Below are 20,406 nucleotides of genomic sequence, written 5' to 3' on the forward strand. Positions count from 1 at the left end.
GGCCTTGTATGTGGATCCCAGTTGTTTGTTTCTTTTGATCCCAACAGGAGGAGAGTCGCCATTGGAAAACACACAATCTCAAATTGGCTAGCAGATTGCATTTCCTTCACTTATGCCCAAGCTGGGCTGACTCTGGAGGGCCATGTCGCATCTCATAATGTTAGAGCCATAGCTGCGTCGGTGGCTCACTTAAAGTCAGCATCCATTGAAGAAATTTGCAAGGCTGCAACGTGGTCATCAGTCCACACATTCACATCTCACTACTGCCTTCAGCAGGATACCTGACACGACAGTCAGTTTGGCCTTTCAGTGCTGCAGTATCTGTTCGGGGTTTAGAATTCAACTCCACCCCCTAGGCCCTTTCTGTTCTGTTCCAGGCTGCACTCTCAGTTAGTTGTTTTTAGTTTAAGGTCAATCTTTATTACGTCCTCGCCGTTGCGAGGCCCAATTGACCACTGTTCATTGTTTGGAGTGAGCTTGGATGCTAAGGATACCCCACTTGTAAGAACAAGCAGCCTGCTCGTCCTCGGAGAAAGTGAAGATACTTATCTGTAGCAGGTATTCTCCAAGGACAGCAGGCTGATTGTTCTCACAAATCCGCCCACCTCCCCTTTGGAGTTATTTGTTTATTTATATGCTTTTTGATTTAACTGAGGAGACATGGAAGTGAAAACTGTTTTGGTGAAATCAAATGACGCGATTGTGGCAAAAAGAATAGTGCACAAAAAGGGGAGAAACCCGACCGCGTGACCTAAAGGCCAGCTGCGTCGAAAAAGAAATAAAACTTAAATTTAGGGGGAAATAGACTAAAACCAAAAAAATAAAGGAAGGAACTCTTTTTTAACAAAACGAAAAAGGCAGATGAAAAAACGAAGACTCTTGGTCCAGGGCCAAATCAAGGAGCACAGGAGAAATCTGTGGCACCTCACTGCGGAAAAAAAAAAAATTGAGGAGACGCGCTTGCACGGCGGACGGGAAATCAGTCCGCACATGGGCGGTGCACGCACGCCAGAAGACTCTGGCAAAATCTTTTTTGTATTTTGCTTGCAAAATGCCAGTTCCTGGGCTGATGCGGACGTCGACCCACATGTGAGAACAATCAGCCTGCTGTCCTCTGAGAATACCTGCTACAGGTAAGTATCTTCGCTTTATCTGAATTTAACTTCGGTCTGTGTTTTGACATCCAGACATCTATGAGATTCAGTCCTGCTTGTACATTCAATATCTCTGATTCGGACCAACTACTAATAGGAATTAGAATTGAAATATCATATAGATAAATATAAGATGCATATCCATATTTCTCAAAGTCAAACCCTAGTATATACAAAAAATACATTAAAAAGAGTCTGAGATAAAGGGGATCCTTGAGGAACCCCACAAGAAATTTTCCAATTCTCAGAAAAACTATTATACATATTTACTTTATACAATCTGCGTTAAAAACCCATGAAACAACTTAGAACCTTACCAATTATTCTTCTATCCGCAAGTGTCATCAACATAATATCATGGTCCACAAGATCAAAGGCACAAGAAAGATCAAATTGAAGCAGAAGTGCCTGTTTCCTTTCACTTAAGGAAGAATGGGTGTTATTAATCAAAGAACACACAACTGTCTCAGTACTATACATCAAATGGAATCCAGATTGAGAAGAGTGTAAAATATCATGATGTTCCAAGATTTCTGTGAGTTGATAGATAATCAAACCCTCCATCAGCTTGGCAAATAGTGGTATAGATGCCACTGATCTGTAATTAGATATCACTTAATTAGATAAATTCTTATCTGGAAATAGGTGTAATTATGATCTCTCCTAACTCTACAGGGAAATACCCAAATTCAATTACATATAAATCCATTCAAACAACTTAAGCTTAAAATTCAAAGGGGCTGATTTTATAATATTTGGAGAACAAACAGGTAACTATAAGAACAACTATATTTTAGAAACAAACTATTGTATACTTTCCAAGATGGGATATTAAAATCAGACCAAATTTTTTCCACTGGACTAACTGAATTAGCTGATAAAGTTAGCACAGATGATTCCAAGCCTTTGTAAATATCATTTTTTAAATCTTTAAATTGATATCTAGTCACTTAACCCTCCATTGCCCCAGGTACTAAAACTTAGGGCCCTGTTGTAGGCATGCAAAGTTTTTAGCGCACACTGATACTCATTAAATATATATGGGTGTCTCTAGTGTTAGCGCTAAAAGTTTGCATGCCTACAGTGCAGCTTAGTAAACAGGGCCCTTAGATTGTAAGCCCACTAGGGACAGAGAAACTACTTGCATATAATGTGTACAGTGCTATGAATTGTCAAATAGTGCTATAGAAATAATTATTAGTAGTAGTAATATGCATAATTTAAACGCTGTCAATTGGGAAACCAACGGTACTTGACCATTAATATGAGCGTGTACTTTTTGTACATCTAAAAATGAATTCAATAATTGGAATAAGATTTTAACATTGTGGGTAGAACATCCTATAATTTTAGAATAATAATGTCTCTTTTTAGTTTTTAACATCAGTTTATAACCATGAATTGCTTTCCTCTATCTAAGGGATGTGAAGACTTGTTCAATCAATACTTTTGGTTTCTTATTTTTAATTCTTCTTTATTATTTCTATAATTCTTGAAAGTATAGTTTATGCAGTGCAGATCATTTAAACAAGTTCTACTTCAGTGCATTGTGAATTTTTTAGACAGCTGAATTTGAAAAGTGTGCCAGCTGAGAAGACTCTTTTGCAAAGCACTATACACTTATTTTCCCTGCCCATCACTATCAGTGTGCCTTTGAACAAATCAGTAAACACCCTTGTACAAAAAGCTTACAATTCTAAGTATTTGGGAGGCAGGGACGTTGTAATTGTTTAACTTCTTTGGTAAAGATAATAACATGATAGATGATGATAAAGATGACAGTGGCCCATCTAGTTTGTCTAGATAGGTGGTTAAGGTTGTAACTCCTGCTCCATTCAGGTCATCCCTTAACTTCTTGGAAGTGCATGAGAGCTATTCCATTTCTGTTTTGAGCTAAAGTGCTGCTCCATGCAAGGTACCCCAATGCTTTGTTTCTGTTTTATTGCCATTAATGGAACCTTATTTTTATCTCATACCCTTTTGAATTGCATCATTGTTTTTGTTTCAGCTGCCCTCTCCAGGAGGGGCAGTGTATGTATCTACCGCCCTTTCAATGAAAGAAATATTTTCAAATGTTACTCCTGAGTCTACCAGATGGCCTTACCGATGGGAGGGATAGCAAATTATAAATAAACTTGAAGTTCATATAAGAACATAGCCATACCGGGTCGGACTGATGGTCCATCTCAAGCAGTATTCTGCTACCAACAGTGGCCAAGCCAGGTCACAAATACCTGGCAGAATCCCAATGTGTAGCAAGATTCCATGGTACAGATCCCTGGAATAAGTAGTGGCTTCTCCTTATCTATCTTTAATAGAAGATTATGAACTTTTCCTCCAAGAACTTGTCCAAACCTTTTAAAACCAAGGTATACTAACTACTGTTACCACAGTCTCCAGCAATAAATTCATTGAGTGAAAAAATAGTTCTCCTATTTTTTTTTTAACGTAAAATATATTTTAAACGGACTGAGGGGGCGTGTCAAGATGACGGTCTGGACTCTAGTGTAAATCGGACAAGCTAAGCTGCTCTCTTGTTGCTTAAGTTATATACTTTTAAAAAATTCCTCATACAAAGAGGAAAGGCCTGTTAAGGTTTCAACTGCCAACGACTCTTACATCTTCGCCGGTGCAGTTAACGCTAGACCATTCTACAACGAGTCGCACACAAGAAACAGGTGTAGTAATCCCTCTGGAGGGCGCCGATGCCCCTAGGGTCTGAAACATCTCTTTCTTCACCTGAGCTCAACCCACCACCTTGTCTAGCTTTCCTGAGGAATCAGGCAGAGGAACCGATTGTATTGGAAGGCGGTAACAACAGCTCCTCGGTTGGTGGCGACTTGTCCCGGAAAACTGAGAGTACCAGCTCGGAACAGCAGGTTCCCCAGGTGGTGACATTAGAACTAATTTGGAAAGCTATCCTGGAGTTGACAAAGGTAACAGAAAAAACAGCACAAGAAACCGCTTCTATTGTAAGTAAACTTGAATCTTTAAACTCTGCATTTGAAAAGCTGAAAAATGACTCTACTACTACTTAGCATTTCTATAGCGCTGCCAGGGTTACGCAGCGCTGTACAAGTTTAAACATGGGGAAGGACAGTCCCTGCTCAAGAGAGCTTACAGTCTAAAGGTAAAAACTATGTAGTCAGTGTAGGTATCAGGAATGGGAAGGTGGTTAGGCACCAAAAGCATTTGAAAAGCTGAAAAATGACTCAACAACACAAATGACTCAAGTGCAATCCAATTTAACAAATTTAAAATCTACTACTATAACATTGGTCAAAGATAACTTGTTAGCTCGAAAAAATGAACAAATCGAGAATTACAACAGGAGATTAAATTTGAGAGTTCTAAATTTTCCAATTATCTCAGGAATTTCAGTGCTGGAACTATTTAAGAAGTATTTGATAGAAATTCTTCATTACTCACCCACTTTGATACCCCCAATTAATAAAATTTACTATCTACCGATTCCTTTGAAAAAAATGGGTGATATGGAAGATACGGAGACGCAGGAGCAACCACAAGAGGAATTAAATGTATCATTAGATATTTCAGCACTTCTGAAATAAAGACTCGAAGTACATTACTAGTATCATTTATTTTTGAACAGGACTTGAATTCATTAATGAAAATTTACTTTAAGAATACATTGACTCAACTTGTGGACAGAAAGGCTGTTAATGATATTTCTCTTTATTTTTTATTTTTGCCTTTTGTATAAATGCCGATTGCATATTCACGTATTGTGATGATATATGGAAATATATGAATAAAGAAATAATAATAAAAAAAGAATACATTGACTCATTTTTGTGGGGCCAGGATACGGATATATCCGGATATGACTAAAGCAACTCATGATAGGAGGAAATTATTCCTGGCTTTAAGAGAAGATACTAAGTCTATTGGTGCAAAATTTCTTCTCTTGTGTCCATGCAAATGCATTATCTATTATACTAACAACAAATATGGCTTTTTTTGAACCTGATCAACTTAAATTGTTTTTGGATCATAAAATATTAACCAATTAGTTACTACTGTATAGATGAGCTATGTGATAATATGTGCTTTTCAGACCAGGCCATATTGCTTCTTATATTTTTCTAATGATTAGCTCCTTCTAATTGAGCCTGTCCCCCCTTTTTCTTAATATTGTGGTCTGAGGTAGAGCTAAATTTACCTCTTATATAACTTTATTGAGCCAATTGATATTTAAGTTTCCCTCTGCTTATATAATTCATAAGTTTATATGGATTTGAATGTTCTAGCTCTATTTTTCTGAACACAAGTTGGATTGCTTGTAAGCTGTTAAACTTTCAAACAAAAATATATATATATATTTTAAGGCAAATATAATAGAGCATCCAAGCCAAAATAGCACAAAACATACATACATAACAACTATAAGACGTGCAATAGCACAAAATGCGATAACATCAAGTTTTATGTAAACACCCAACCTTCCCCGCCACTCCATTCCTCCTTTAAACTTCTAGATTGTTCAACTATCCTATTCGTTTTAAGAGTATTACTATGTAACTTCATATATCACATCCCTAAGTGTACAGCTTCCTTTCTTATATAAAAAAAGGTTTGTTTCATATGCATAAACATCTAATAACTATCCACCTGTGCAGTAGGATTGGTTGCTCAGGCTCCCGTACATCACCAGTATTGAGCCAGGACCTCTGGGCACCAACCCTACCATCTCTCTGTGATGTGAGTAGGTATGACCGCATAAGGTCTCCCCAGTGGTTGGGGAAAGAAACTGAAAAAGCAAAATAAGGAATGTGGGGATGGGTAAAAGTAGGCAATAACCAGAATAAGGTCGTACTTAAACGGGTTTTATCAGGGTTCATGAGGGTAGGATAACAAAAGAAAAGGCAAGGTAAAATTAAATTAAATCCTGGTAGCGATTCTAGAAAAACAAGGGAAGGATCCACTGTATGTTCATAATTACTGCCTTGTTTTGCTACTTAACATTAATTATAAAATCTATACTTCATGACCTGAATAGGTAAGCTTTTGCCTAGGATAATTCATAGAAATCAAATTGGATTCATGCAAGAATGTCATATAATGGATGATGCCTGCCTTTTTCATCACAATTCACAACACCAAGTCCTTAGACCACCCGTCCTTTGCCTTAACCATTAATTCTGAAAAAGCATTTGACTGAGTAGAATGGGAATACTTATTTTCTGTGATGAAATAGTTTGGGTATCCCATAGAATTCTTATTTAGAATATAAGCACTATATACTAGTAGTACTACTTCTACTAATCATTTCTATAGCTGCTAGATGTACACAGCTCTAGACCTGCAGTACAAGAAACCTCTAACTTCTCCCATTCTCGTTTAATACCACAGTCCCACTGGTAGTCACTACACAAATGTTTGGAGTAATCATAGACATTGTGCTCACATTTGGACCCCAGGTGTCTCAGGTTGTACAGGACTCTTTTTGCAAACTTCAGCTAATCCAATCCATACAATCCTTGATACAGTCTTCAGCACTTAATATTTTGATCCATTCTTTGGTATTTAACCAACTGGACTATTGCAACTCCCTATATAAAGGGCTTAGAGCCAAAGATCTTGATCACTTAATTCAAAACACTGCAATTAGATTCGCTAAAAAAAAAAGTATGATCATGTGACGCCACATTTGAGGGATCCACACTGGCTATCTCTCTCCCATTGTATCACCTACAAAATACACCTTCTGGTCTTTAAAATTCACAATTCTGGAGAACCGGCTTATCTTTCACAACTTCTGATACCTTATCATCTGCCTAGGACACTTATGGACTCATTTTCAAAAGAGAAGAACGCTCATCTTTCGACATAAATCGGAAGATGGACATCCTTCTCCCAATGTCGTCCAAATTGGTATAATCGAAAGCCGATTTTGGACGTCCTCAACTGCTTTCCGTCGCAGGGACAGCCAAAGTTGAAGGGGGTGTATCGGAGGCATAGTGAAGGCAGGACTTGGGCATGCCTAACACTTGGACGTCCTCGACACATAATCGAAAGAAACAAGGACATCCCTGACGAACACTTGGACGACTTTACCTAGTCATGTTTTTCTTACGACCAAGGCACTAAAAGGTGCCCGAAATGACCAGAAGACCACCAGAGAGAATCGGGAATGACCTCCCGTTACTCCCCCAGTGGTCACTAATCCCCTCCCAATCTCAAAAAATATCTTTCAAAATATTGTCAGACTCTCTGCTAGTCTCAGATGTCATACTCAGCTCCATCACAGCAGTATGCAGGTCCCTGGAGCAGTTTTAGTGGGTGCAGTGCACTTCAGCCAGGCGGACCCAGGACCATCCCCCCTACCTATTACGTTTGTGGAGAAAACAGCAACCCTCCAAAACCCACCAGAAACCCACTGTACCCACATCTAGGTGCCCCCCTTCACCCGTAAGGGCTGTGGTAGTGGTGTACAGTTGTGGGTAGTGGGGTTTGGGGGCTCAACACACAAGGTAAGGGAGCTATGTACCTGGGAGCAATTTTTGAAGTCCCCTGCAGTGCCCCCTAGATTGCCCGGTTGGTGTCCTGGCATGTGAGGGGGACCAGTGCACTAGAAATGCTGGCTCCTCCCACGACCAAATGGCTTGCATTTGGTCGTTTCTGACATGGACGTCCTTGGTTTTGATTATCGCTGAAAATCAGAAACAACGAAGTCTAGGCACAACCAAATCTAGGGACAACCAAATTTCAGGATTTGGACGTCCCTGATCGTATTATCGAAACGAAAGATGGACGTCCATCTTGTTTCGAAAATATGGGTTTCTCCGCCCCTGGATCGGGACTTTTTGCGAGGATATCCACATCAAAACTTGGACGTCCCTTTCGTAAATGCCCCTCTTAGGTTAACTCAACAAAACCGTATTGTTCCCAATTTCAGAAAATTAGTTTATGAGAAACTAGATGCTGCATCTTCTCTGTTCAAAATCCCGAACTATGGAATTTGCTGCCTACTCATTTAGGAATGCAGTCCTCCCTTGAACAATTTAAGACATTTCTTTTTAAGAACGCTTTCCATTAGTCCTCATCAGCCATCATTTCACCTGCAACCCCTGGATGCAGGCCATTGGCTATACAAATGTAACCTTTTGTGCTCTCCCCCCTCTCCTTATTCTATTTCAATATTCTAGTTCTCCCCTCCTATCTCTCTTGTCAGTAGCTATACCTATCTATTTTAGCCTGTAAGCCACCCAGATGGTTTGTCTATTGGGCGGGATAGTAAATGTCAGATAAACTTGAAACAGTTGACTGACTCATTTACATAGGGGTACTCACCAAGGTTGTCCCCTTTCTCTCCTTCTCTTTAATATATCCATCTTCTTTGGCAATAAGGCAAGACTTATTCAAGGATCAAGGGCATTGAAATTAAAGTTTCAGTTTATGCAGCCAATATACTTTTTATTGGTCTTATCTGCATATTAACATTCCTGCATTTGTTCTCTGGAGGAAAAATATTGCCATGCATCTAAATATAAAATGAATATGCAGAAAACAGAGTTTTCACCTTTAAATGTGCACACTCAAAAGATCATAGCTACAGTGGGGGAAATAAGTATTTGATCCCTTGCTGATTTTGTAAGTTTGCCCACTGACAAAGACATGAGCAGCCCATAATTGAAGGGTAGGTTATTGGTAACAGTGAGAGATAGCACATCACAAATTAAATCCGGAAAATCACATTGTGGAAAGTATATGAATTTATTTGCATTCTGCAGAGGGAAATAAGTATTTGATCCCTCTGGCAAACAAGACCTAATACTTGGTGGCAAAACCCTTGTTGGCAAGCACAGCGGTCAGACGTCTTCTGTAGTTGATGATGAGGTTTGCACACATGTCAGGAGGAATTTTGGTCCACTCCTCTTTGCAGATCATCTCTAAATCATTAAGAGTTCTGGGCTGTCGCTTGGCAACTCGCAGCTTCAGCTCCCTCCATAAGTTTTCAATGGGATTAAGGTCTGGTGACTGGCTAGGCCACTCCATGACCCTAATGTGCTTCTTCCTGAGCCACTCCTTTGTTGCCTTGGCTGTATGTTTTGGGTCATTGTCGTGCTGGAAGACCCAGCCACAACCCATTTTTAAGGCCCTGGCGGAGGGAAGGAGGTTGTCACTCAGAATTGTACGGTACATGGCCCCATCCATTCTCCCATTGATGCGGTGAAGTAGTCCTGTGCCCTTAGCAGAGAAACACCCCCAAAACATAACATTTCCGCCTCCATGCTTGACAGTGGGGACGGTGTTCTTTGGGTCATAGGCAGCATTTCTCTTCCTCCAAACACGGCGAGTTGAGTTCATGCCAAAGAGCTCAATTTTTGTCTCATCTGACCACAGCACCTTCTCCCAATCACTCTCGGCATCATCCAGGTGTTCACTGGCAAACTTCAGACGGGCCGTCACATGTGCCTTCCGGAGCAGGGGGACCTTGCGGGCACTGCAGGATTGCAATCCGTTATGTCGTAATGTGTTACCAATGGTTTTCGTGGTGACAGTGGTCCCAGCTGCCTTGAGATCATTGACAAGTTCCCCCCTTGTAGTTGTAGGCTGATTTCTAACCTTCCTCATGATCAAGGATACCCCACGAGGTGAGATTTTGCGTGGAGCCCCAGATCTTTGTCGATTGACAGTCATTTTGTACTTCTTCCATTTTCTTACTATGGCACCAACAGTTGTCTCCTTCTCGCCCAGCGTCTTACTGATGGTTTGTAGCCCATTCCAGCCTTGTGCAGGTGTATGATCTTGTCCCTGACATCCTTAGACAGCTCCTTGCTCTTGGCCATTTTGTAGAGGTTAGAGTCTGACTGATTCACTGAGTCTGTGGACAGGTGTCTTTCATACAGGTGACCATTGCCGACAGCTGTCTGTCATGCAGGTAACGAGTTGATTTGGAGCATCTACCTGGTCTGTAGGGGCCAGATCTCTTACTGGTTGGTGGGGGATCAAATACTTATTTCCCTCTGCAGAATGCAAATAAATTCATATACTTTCCACAATGTGATTTTCCGGATTTAATTTGTGATGTGCTATCTCTCACTGTTACCAATAACCTACCCTTCAATTATGGGCTGCTCATGTCTTTGTCAGTGGGCAAACTTACAAAATCAGCAAGGGATCAAATACTTATTTCCCCCACTGTATATAATATGGTTTTACTTGGGCCCCACATAAACCAAAATACCTTACTCTTTCTTGTTGAAGTAGATCAGAGACATAAAAATAATCGTATCACCAAAAATTAATTTGATGCCGAATATGATACCCATCTTGCCCGATTCACAGTTTTACAAAGCACTGGATCAGATATTAACCTTTTTGTGGAAGGCTAAGGCTTCTAAAATTGCAGTTAAGATTTACTAAACCAATTAAGGGAACATGTGAGGGTAGTGTTTCCTGACTTTCTTATGTACCATGAAGCTTTGATTCTCTGCCAGGCACTGTATTGGTGCAGAGCACCTATATAGATTATAAGCCAGGATGCTTTAATTGGTGCCTCTCTCTTTAACATTTTTGGTTGGGATACACTGCATTTGATGATTCTGCACTTGTAAAGAAGTTAGGTAGACTTAGATGCTACATTAGATGTTCATTGGAAGAAATCTAATTAAGCCCCTCTGTGGTATAATCTACAATTTAAGACTAATAATATTATGATTGCCTGATCCCTTTAGCAGTCTAAGAATCTTTGATCTCTTGCTTATGTGGTGGAAGATTCTCAGCTTCTCACTTATACAGCATTCACTCTGCTGCCCCTCACTACCTCTCCACCCTCATCTCTCCCTACACTCCTTCCCAGGAACTCCGTTCACTAGGCAAATCTCTCCTAATTGCACCCTTCTCCTCCATCGCTAACTCCAGACTCTGTACCTTTTATCTTGCCGCACCTTATGCTTGGAATAAACTTCCTGAGCCATTACGTCAAGCTCCATCCCTGGCCGCCTTCAAATCTGGGCTAAAGGCCTACCTGTTTGATGCTGCTTTCAATTCCTAACTTGTCACCTGCTCGTAACCTTTATCTTGTCTTCCTCTCTTCAATAGTCCTTTTTCCCTATGTGTCCTATCTGTCTGTCCTTCCCTTATCCCTTATTTGTCCTGTCTGTTTGTCCTGATTTAGATTGTAAGCTCTTTTGAGCGCAGGGACTGTCTTTTCTTCATGTTCTATTGTAAAGCACTGCATAGCGCTATAGAATGATTTGTAGTAGTAGTTTGTAGTAGTACATTTAAAACAAATGGCTTCTGTCTTAGTTACATCCCTCAATTCCACAGTTCCGCTTTTGTCTGCAAATTAAGCTTCATGAAATTCACTAATCGAGAAGAATGAGTTTTTTCCCCTTTAGTGGTTCTTAACCTGCGATCTGATAACTATTTAAGGGTTTCTTTTACAAAGCCTCACTAGCAGTTCCTACGCGGCAAATGAGAGGAAGCCTATAGGAACTGAATGGGCTTCCTCTCATTTTCTGCACCGGGAATCGGTAGCGCAGCTTTCTAAAATAATCCCTAAAAGAAGTATCTCTGTATGATAAATAAAGTGCTTTAGATTTGTGTTGCTATGATATGAATGAACAACCTTTGCTTCCAGAATTATCTGTGTTTTAGAAATGTGAAAATGTGGGATTTTTTTCAAATCTGTTCTTCATACAGAATGTACTTTTATTTATTTTTAGTTTACGTGTAAACTTGGACATGGGCAAAGCTGCCTATGGATGGATGATTATGAAGGATGAAAATATTCCTGGAACAGTTGTTCGAACCAGCACTATACCAGAGGAACTAGGTCGTTTGGTCTATTTGCTGACAGATAAAACAGGTATTTGTATTAGTCTGGTTTTTTTCATCAGGTTGGCAGTTCTGTTGAAATTATCCTCAATCCCTCAAATGGTTCAGCCAAGTGGCATTCTTAGCAATAATGGAAGGATGCAGAAAGAAAGAGAGGAGACTATTGGAAGGATGGGGAGAGAGAGGGGAGACACTGGAAGGATGGGGAGAGAAAGAGGAGAGCTGCTGCATGGAAAGGGGGAGTAGTGAAAGATTGGAGAATAAGAGGAAGGGGCATGGGGAGAACAAGGGTAAGAAAAGATGAAAAGCCATAAGTAGATGAAGGAAATTAAAGAATGGATTGTAAGAATGAATTAAATCTGGACACAGAGAGAGGCAGAAAAATATTGAAGAAAGCAAAGAAAAAGGAGAGAAAAATGACAAATGGCCAGGAAACCCTGGCAGAAGAGTTAAGCGAAAACGAAGGAAAGCAGAATCTAGAGACTGGGAGCAACACAATGAGAAAAAGTAAATGGCCATACAACAAAGGTAAAGAAAATAATTTTATTTTTAATTTAGGATAAAGTAATATGGTGTTAATAAAGTTTCAGAGACCAATACTTCCTTCCTTAGGTCAGGAGAGGATACCGTAACAGCATTATACTGACCTGAGGCAGGAGGTTTTGGCCTCTGAAAGCTCACTGAAAAGGATTAGGCTATTAAATAAATTGTCTGAAATCTGATGCACTGAAAAGCAGCACTTTACCCTGTGTGACAAATGCATCTGAGTGTGACTAAATTTTGCTGGGGGGGAGGTGGGGTAGAGAGAACATTTTGTGCTCACCCACTTTGGGTTCAGGCCCACCCAAAATTGGCAGTCTGGCTACACCACTGTTCCGGACTTACAGGCTGTATCTCTTTGCAGTCTGCTTCCGATGTTAAATGGGCACTGCCTTTCTCTTGGATGCTATGTATGACTTAGTTTGGGCTTCTATGAAGAATCTGGCCCTGTTAGTAGCTGAGCGGCACTTCATATGGCTCCAGAATTGGTCAGCGGATGTGGCTTCCAAGGTTCGTTTGAGTCAGCTCCAGGGCAAGTTGCTGTTTGGAGATGAGTTGGAAAAGATTATTAGGAGTTTGGGCGAGTCTAAGGTGACTCAGAAGATAGGTCCCAGTCGGCTTCCCAGTCTTTGGGCTGTGGGCACCTGCGGTATGTGTGGAGATACAGGCCGGGTAGAGGAGCTGGCTCCCGGTGCACTCGGTTCTGGAATAGAAGCCAGTCCTTTCGAGGTATATCGAAGGGGAGGTCACGATGGGAGATCCGTGGGCGCTGGCAGTGCCAGAACTTCCCAGTCATAAATATGGAAGACTTCTGAGAAAAAGATGTATTCAGATATGTTCAACAGAGTGTTTCCGTTTCAGAAACAAGCTTCATGAGGAGCAACAACAGTGGAAGCAGTGAGGGTGCAAAATAAGATTGCAACAGCTGCTTTTTTTTCCATGAAGGATGTTTTAAAAGAGTTCACTGTTGCTGCTGATGAAGCTTGTTTATGAAACTGCAGGCTCTGTTGAACATATCTGAATACGTCTTTTGTCAGATAAATGGTCTTCCATATTTATGACTGTTTTTTAAGCTGTGTGAGAATGTAGCATTTAAAAAGGAATGAAAATATAAAGAATGAATTAAAATATGAAGAAAGGACTAAAATAAAATTCAATAGGAGTTTTTTTTAGACTTGTGAAGAAGCTCCTCAGTGAAACTGTTCATGTATTAGCACTGGTAACTGAGCATCTGAAATCTTTTCCTCCTGTTTTAAGAGACTACTCAGTGGAGTTAAATAATTGGTTATTTGCTATTTAGGGTTTTGATGTTCATCATATTAGCAAGTATTGCGACTATTGTTCCTTAGTCCATAAGGTGCCATCTGCCTCTGTCAACATCTTGACAAACTAGCCCATGTTAGGGTTTCAGTTACATAAAAGGCGATATCTTCAGAGAATGTAGAAAATTATTTTCATAAATTGTTTATGCTTAACCTCTGATTTTTACTCTAGAGTAGGGGGTTTTAAACTTTTATGTTTCCCACACTCCTTTACGTGATCAATGAAACCCCCATACCCCCTTCCTAAACCCACATGTCTGCGAGTGACTAGTGACAGCTACATAAGTCGCTGTTAGTCGCTGTGTTAACTGATAACATGGTGTCAAAATTACAGTAGTACATAGTTATACTACCAATAACTGTCCTAGTAACTGCCTTCACTTTGTCTAGAAAGTTTCAATAAATTTCCTCGGATTTCAAAACCATTCTCTGCAACTCGTTTGATCTCTTCCTTCACCCCTTGGGAATACAGGTACCCCTGGTTAAGAACCTCTACTCTATAGAAACTCAGATTCAGTAGTTTATAGGTCTGTCTTAGTCCAAGCCAAGGGATATACATTTAAATGTTTTGACTCAACTTTATGGCTAAAATGCAAAACTAATTATTGGTATATTGCTGCAATCCTTCTGATACGTCACTCTTGGAATGACTGTTTATTGATAGGATTAAATTGATAAACCGTGAAATATGTTCCCTTCACATCAAGAAATTTAATGTCTGCTGTGCGGAGTAAAATATGAAAGTTATTTTGTTGGGGGATGTTTTCATCTCTAGTGAGTTCTACCAGCACAGAAGACTGATTTTGTGTTTACTACTTTGCTTCTAGCTAAATAGGCTAGTCTCTCAGTTTTGTTAGGAGATTTGCTCTCATTAAGTAGTGGGAACAATTTTTTTTCAACTTCCAGCAGTAAGCTCAGGATGAAAGAAGGCAGAGTACTAGTCAGAGATATAGTGATCCTGTTCTTATACTGGGTTATTTTTCAGACACTATACAGAGAGCCTTGTCCATGGGAAAGAAATTCTTTTTGAATATTCTCAAGTTTTGTTATTAAAGAAAAAAAATGTTGAACAAAAGATTAGTATGAAGGTGATCTCAATTAATATTTCTGTCTCAGATTGGAAAAGTCAATAACAACAATTTTTAACTACAGCAGGATGGTTGCTAATGAAGCTTTTCTTTGCTTCCTTGATTGCAAATTTGTAAGCTGAGATACTGCATTTACACTGCAAGATTAGGTGGTGTATGCATCCTCCAGGACCTCTCCCAATGTCTGCATTTCTGTTGTAGGAGTTAAAGCCTTGGATGATGCTAGACTGTCTAATGGTTTATATGAATCCTCAGGGTTCTAACTGGAGCAGCCTCTAAGTGAGGCAGCCAGATGATATTATCTGGAACCATTATCATTATCTGGAACCTCAAGTATCTGGAACCATTATCATGATTCCAGATACTTGAGGGTCATGGTACTAAATAATTCAGGAAAATCTTGAGGCAGCTACCTGGTTGAAGTTTTTAAGATATCTTGCAGTTGATTATTTGGGTCTGAGTGGCCAGGTACAGGCTTCCATTAAGATGTCTGGGCAACCAGATAATGTTCAGTCCAGAAGAATGCAATAACATTAAGGGGTCCTTTTGCTAAAGCATGCTAAATGCCATGCAGTCCACTGGAATATAATGGGGCTGCATGGTATTTAGTGTATGCTAATAATTAGCATATGCTAAAGCCGTTAGTGTGCCCCCAAAGTGCCTAAATCAATTGAATTTTCACTACATAAACTAGGTCCAGAGTATTGCCTGCTAGTTTTGGTCTTTGGAAGATCTCTACCTAAAACTCATTTATTTCTTCAGTGGGATAAATTTAGTCATACTCTTTTAATGACAGGTTCTTTTGCTTAGTTGTGATTTATCTCCAGATCTTCCTTCAGAGGTTTTACTCTCGGGCCATTTGATTAAGATTTCCTATCAGATCAGAAGTCTAGGGTTTTTTTTTTTTTAAGACAATGAATTAGACATATAAACCACAGATACAGGCAGTAATCAAAGCCATATATTTTAAATGAGGATGTTGAGTAGATTAAAACAGCTACTTCCTACTGATGATTTTAGATCAGTTTTGCAGGCCATGGTCCTTAGAGGCCTGGACTACTGCAGTTCCGTTTATTTGGGTTTATCTATCAGTAGCATTTAAGTCATTGCAGGTAGTCCAAAATTCTGCTGTTCAGCTTCTGTTTGGTGTGTCTTGATTTGAGCATTTTATGCTACATCGCATTGGATTGCATTGGCGTCCTATGCCTTTAGGATTAAATTTAAGATATTGCTGCTGATACATCGTGTCTTATATCATTTCTTCTTACCTGGCACTTAAGACAAAAAACAGGTTTCACCACAAAAAACTGAATAGGTGACACCTATTACCAAACTTTGAGGAATATGAAAAAACACTGAGGGCCCTGTTTACTAAACCGCGCTATAGATGCTTTAAGAGTTTTTAGTGCATGCTAAAATTTAGTGTATGCTAACACTAGAGATGTCCATATAATCCTTTGGGTATCTCTAGTATTAATGCGCGATAATTTTTAGCATGTGCTAAAAACACTAGCGTGCCTTAGTAAACAGGGCCCTCAGTGTTCACATTAAACAAAATGTATGTAAAGACCACATTATAGAATAAATGGAAGAAAATTATATACAGCGCTAATCATTGGCTAGAAAAATCTCCATTATCTTCTGTGCACCACTTAGTTTGTATTTCAAATATTTAAGTTTCACAATCTCTTTGATAAATATAACAATCAGCACACTTAATTCTTCTTCTTCATATCCTTATGGGACCCGTTTCACAATGAGGCTTCATCATGGGATATTAAACACTCAATATCTTTGTATGTAAAGACCACATGTGAAGACCACGTTATAGAACAAATAGAGGAAAAGGCCTCAGAAGTCTGCGGTACTCCAACTTATATACTGCACCCTGCAAACGACAGCCAGAAAAACCTCCAGTATCTTCTGTGCATTAATGGAGGTAGTCTGTCGTTTGCAAGGTGCTGTATATAAGTTGGTGTACCGCAGACTCCTGAGGTCTTTTCCTCCGTTTGTTCTATAATGTGGTCTTTACATACATTTTGGATGATTTGAACACTCAGTGTTTTTTGATATTCCACAAAGTTTGGTAATAGGTGTCATCTTATCTGGCGAACCTGGTATAGGTTTATACACCTCCTTGATCTCTGTGTTAGGAGGGGATGTGTCTCCTCACAATACCATCTCTCTCATGTCTCCATTTCGTAGACACTGAGAGATGTACTTTTTTCATTGACAGGACCAAGAGAGTGGCATCAGTTATCCTTGGGGATTAGGTCACAGTCTCTCTTTGAAGAGATTGTTGAAGGGGCCATTATAATCATTATAGTTAATGGTTTATAGTTTATTAATTCTTGATATACCACCTTGTCTATTAAAGGTCTAGACGGTTATGTCCTTTGTGGGCCAAGGAAGGGAAAAGGGGTAAATATAACATGTCCATTATTTAAAGAAGTCTAAGTCCTTTAAAGAAAAATCTATTTTGCCAATGAAATTATAGGCCCTGTTTACTAAGCCGCGCTGTAGGCACGCAAACGTTTTAGCATGCGCTGCTAGAGACACCCATAGGAATATAATGGATGTCTCTGTTATCATGTCTATAGCACAGTTTAGTAAACAGGGCCCTTAGTGTGTCCTCTTAAAGGGGCTTACTGGGGGTATTTTTGGTGCAGAGCATCATGCGCTGCTCTGATAACGGCTATTACCCCATTTACATTAGTATTTAATGCTCAGTCAATGGTAAATGAGATAGTAATGATTCATGAACTTATTACCTTAGAAATTTTGGATATTGTGGAGGTAATTTTATAGAGCAGTTTTCTCCAAGGACAAGCAGGACATTGTTTCTCACATATGGGTAGTGTCATCCGATGGAACCCGTGGTGGAATGCTACTCAGCATTCTGAATCTATAAGAAGCCTTTGGCAGCATTGCACCACACATGTGAGTGCCTTTCTGCCCAGTGTAAGCATGTGGGACCAACTGTCTTTGTTTTTCTATAGAACAGAGAGGTCATATTCAATGAGCTGTCCTCGATGCTTCATTTATTTTCCTTTTTTCAATGTGCCCTTGCGATACAGGGTTTTTTCTTTAATTTTTTTATTTTTTTAAGTACTTTCTCATTATCCCTTTATTTGATTAATTTTTTTAAAGAGTGTTTGTTTCCGTCTATTTTTTTTTACAGCTTCTGAGGCCCGCTTCAGACCTGAGCACCAGCCAGGCTTGTTTTTTTCTTTTTGAAGAAATTTCTTTATTTTTCATAATTGAGCCGTTTGATTTTCAATTAGCTATTTTCCCCTCAGTGTCATAGAAAACACCTAGAGGGGCATAATTGAACGAAAACGTCTATCTCCATGGGCATTTATCTCTGAGAACGGGTCCGTGAAGGGGCGGACCGAACCGTATTTTCAAAAAAAATAGACGTCCATGTTTTATTCGACAATTTGTGAGCTGGGCATTTTTGTTTTTCAGTGATAATAGAAAATGAAAGCGCCCAGCTCAAAAACGAATAAATCCAAGGCATTTGTTCGTGGGAGGGGCCAGGATTCGTAGTGCACTGGTCCCCCTCACATGCCAGGACACCAACCGGGCACCCTAGGGGACACTTTTACAAAAACAAAAAAAAAGGTAAAAGAGCTCCCAGGTGCATAGCACCCTTCCCTTGTGTGTTGAGCCCCCCAAATCCCCCTCAAAACCCACTGCCCACAAGTCTACACCATTACTATAGCCCTAAGGGGTGAAGGGGGGCACCTACATGTGGGTACAGTGGGTTTGGGGGGGTTGGATGACTAAGCATTAAGCAGCACAATTGTAACAGGTAGGGGGGGGGGGGCCTGGGTCCACCTGCCTGAAGTCCACTGCACCCCCTAACAACTGCTCCAGGGTCCTGCATACTGCTGCCAGGCAGGTGGGTATGACATTTGAGGGTGAAAATAAAAAGTTGTGAAACATCATTTTTTGTGGTGGGAGGGGGTTAGTGACTACTGGGGGAGTCAGGGGAGGTCATCCCCGATTCCCTCTGGGGGTAATCTGGTCATTTAGGGCACTTTTTGGGGCCTTATTCGTGAAAAAACAGGGTCCAGGAAAAGTGCCCTAAATTCTAGCTACAAACGCATACTTTTTTTCCATTATCGGCGAAAGGCGCCCATCTCTCCTCCGCCGATAACCACGCTCCAGTTCCACCTTTGCCACGCCTCCGACACACCCTCGTCAACTTTGTACGCTTCCGCAATGGAGTGCAGTTGAAAACGTCCAAAATCGGCTTTCCATTATACCGATTTATTCGTTTTTGTGAGATAAACGTCTATCTCCCGATTTGGGTCGAAATCTAGGCGTTTTTCTCTTTCAATTATAAGGTGGCTAGTGGTTTTAAGAAGTGCTCTAGGTGCAACAGAGTCATTTCTGAGACTGGCTGTCATGCTTAGGTCCTGACCACGAGGACTCTAATTGTGTTCTCTGTTTAAAAATGTAGAAACTTACTCAGAAAAGAAAAGGTGCCCTGGACAAGAAACTATTTGGCACTTCTGTGTGGCTCTTTGATGGGCCTACCCTGTGAGCTTCATGAGACTTTTCCTCCTGATGAAGCGATACCATGAAACTTGATCATGTTGAGGATTAGATTTGGAGAAGGAGATTTCATGAAGATATGATTTGATTTGCCTTTACATGTTGATGTGTGTTTTGTACCGTTATGAGTTCTCTACACCTTAATCTGGCACACTAGTACCTCCCTACCAGTGATTTCTTGAAGATTGCTCTGTCTACATATAAGTGTGATATATATTTTTATGAACTGAGAACTGAACTTTCTGGTAGGGCAACTTGGTGCAGTGATTGAACTAGTGATAACCAGGTGGTGATTTGAGTCACGAGGTACCATGTTTGTGTTTCTGAGCACCATTTTCACTTTTATATTTGAATTATTTCAGCTTGTTATGGTTCTGGCTTTTTTCTAATAATGCTTCTAAGACTGATCCATCAACATTGAAGGCATTGTTCCCCTTGGCTGGAGGAGCTTCATCGGACATTGAGGATGCACTGGCATCAAGGAGGTCTCCATTTGCCTTGACATCGGGCACCAGCGAGACCCCATCAGAACAGTCTCTGTTGGACGCGACACAGAGGATATGTCTGGATTCAACAACATCCTCATCGGCACTGAAGGACCCCGAAGTCATGTGTCAAGTGAAATAAAAAGGAGCATTAGCATCGGTCCCTGGGTCATCTGCATCCCTGATACCCAAGAAGCATTGGTGCCATGAGGGCCACTCCTTCTCTGTGGAGTCTGGGCTGATGCCCCAGTCTCCTAATCACCAGGACCAGCCTTCTGATTCAGCACCAGCATTTATGCCTGCTGTCACCAAACTGACACTGGCTCCTCCTTTACCAATGCCTGCCTCCGAGGAACGGTTTTTGGTCATGGCTCTTCTTAACCGATCTTGGAGGCCCATGCCTTGTCTGTTGCCCAAGTGTTGCTGTTCTCCAGACCATTGGGGAAAG

The 20,406-nt window shown here is 40.4% G+C and overlaps 1 protein-coding gene across 1 annotated transcript in view; it reads left to right on the forward strand.

Annotated features, from left to right (window-relative positions):
- The window catches only part of ATP9B (ATPase phospholipid transporting 9B (putative)), a 706,895-nt gene that overhangs the window by 433,147 nt on the left and 253,342 nt on the right, over nucleotides 1-20,406 (forward strand). Inside the window, 1 exon segment of the mRNA XM_030211876.1 lies at nucleotides 11,849-11,991. Coding sequence (XP_030067736.1) covers nucleotides 11,849-11,991 — 143 coding nt within the window.

Source organism: Microcaecilia unicolor, chromosome 1, assembly GCF_901765095.1.
Source record: "Microcaecilia unicolor chromosome 1, aMicUni1.1, whole genome shotgun sequence".
Classification (NCBI taxonomy): domain Eukaryota; kingdom Metazoa; phylum Chordata; class Amphibia; order Gymnophiona; family Siphonopidae; genus Microcaecilia; species Microcaecilia unicolor.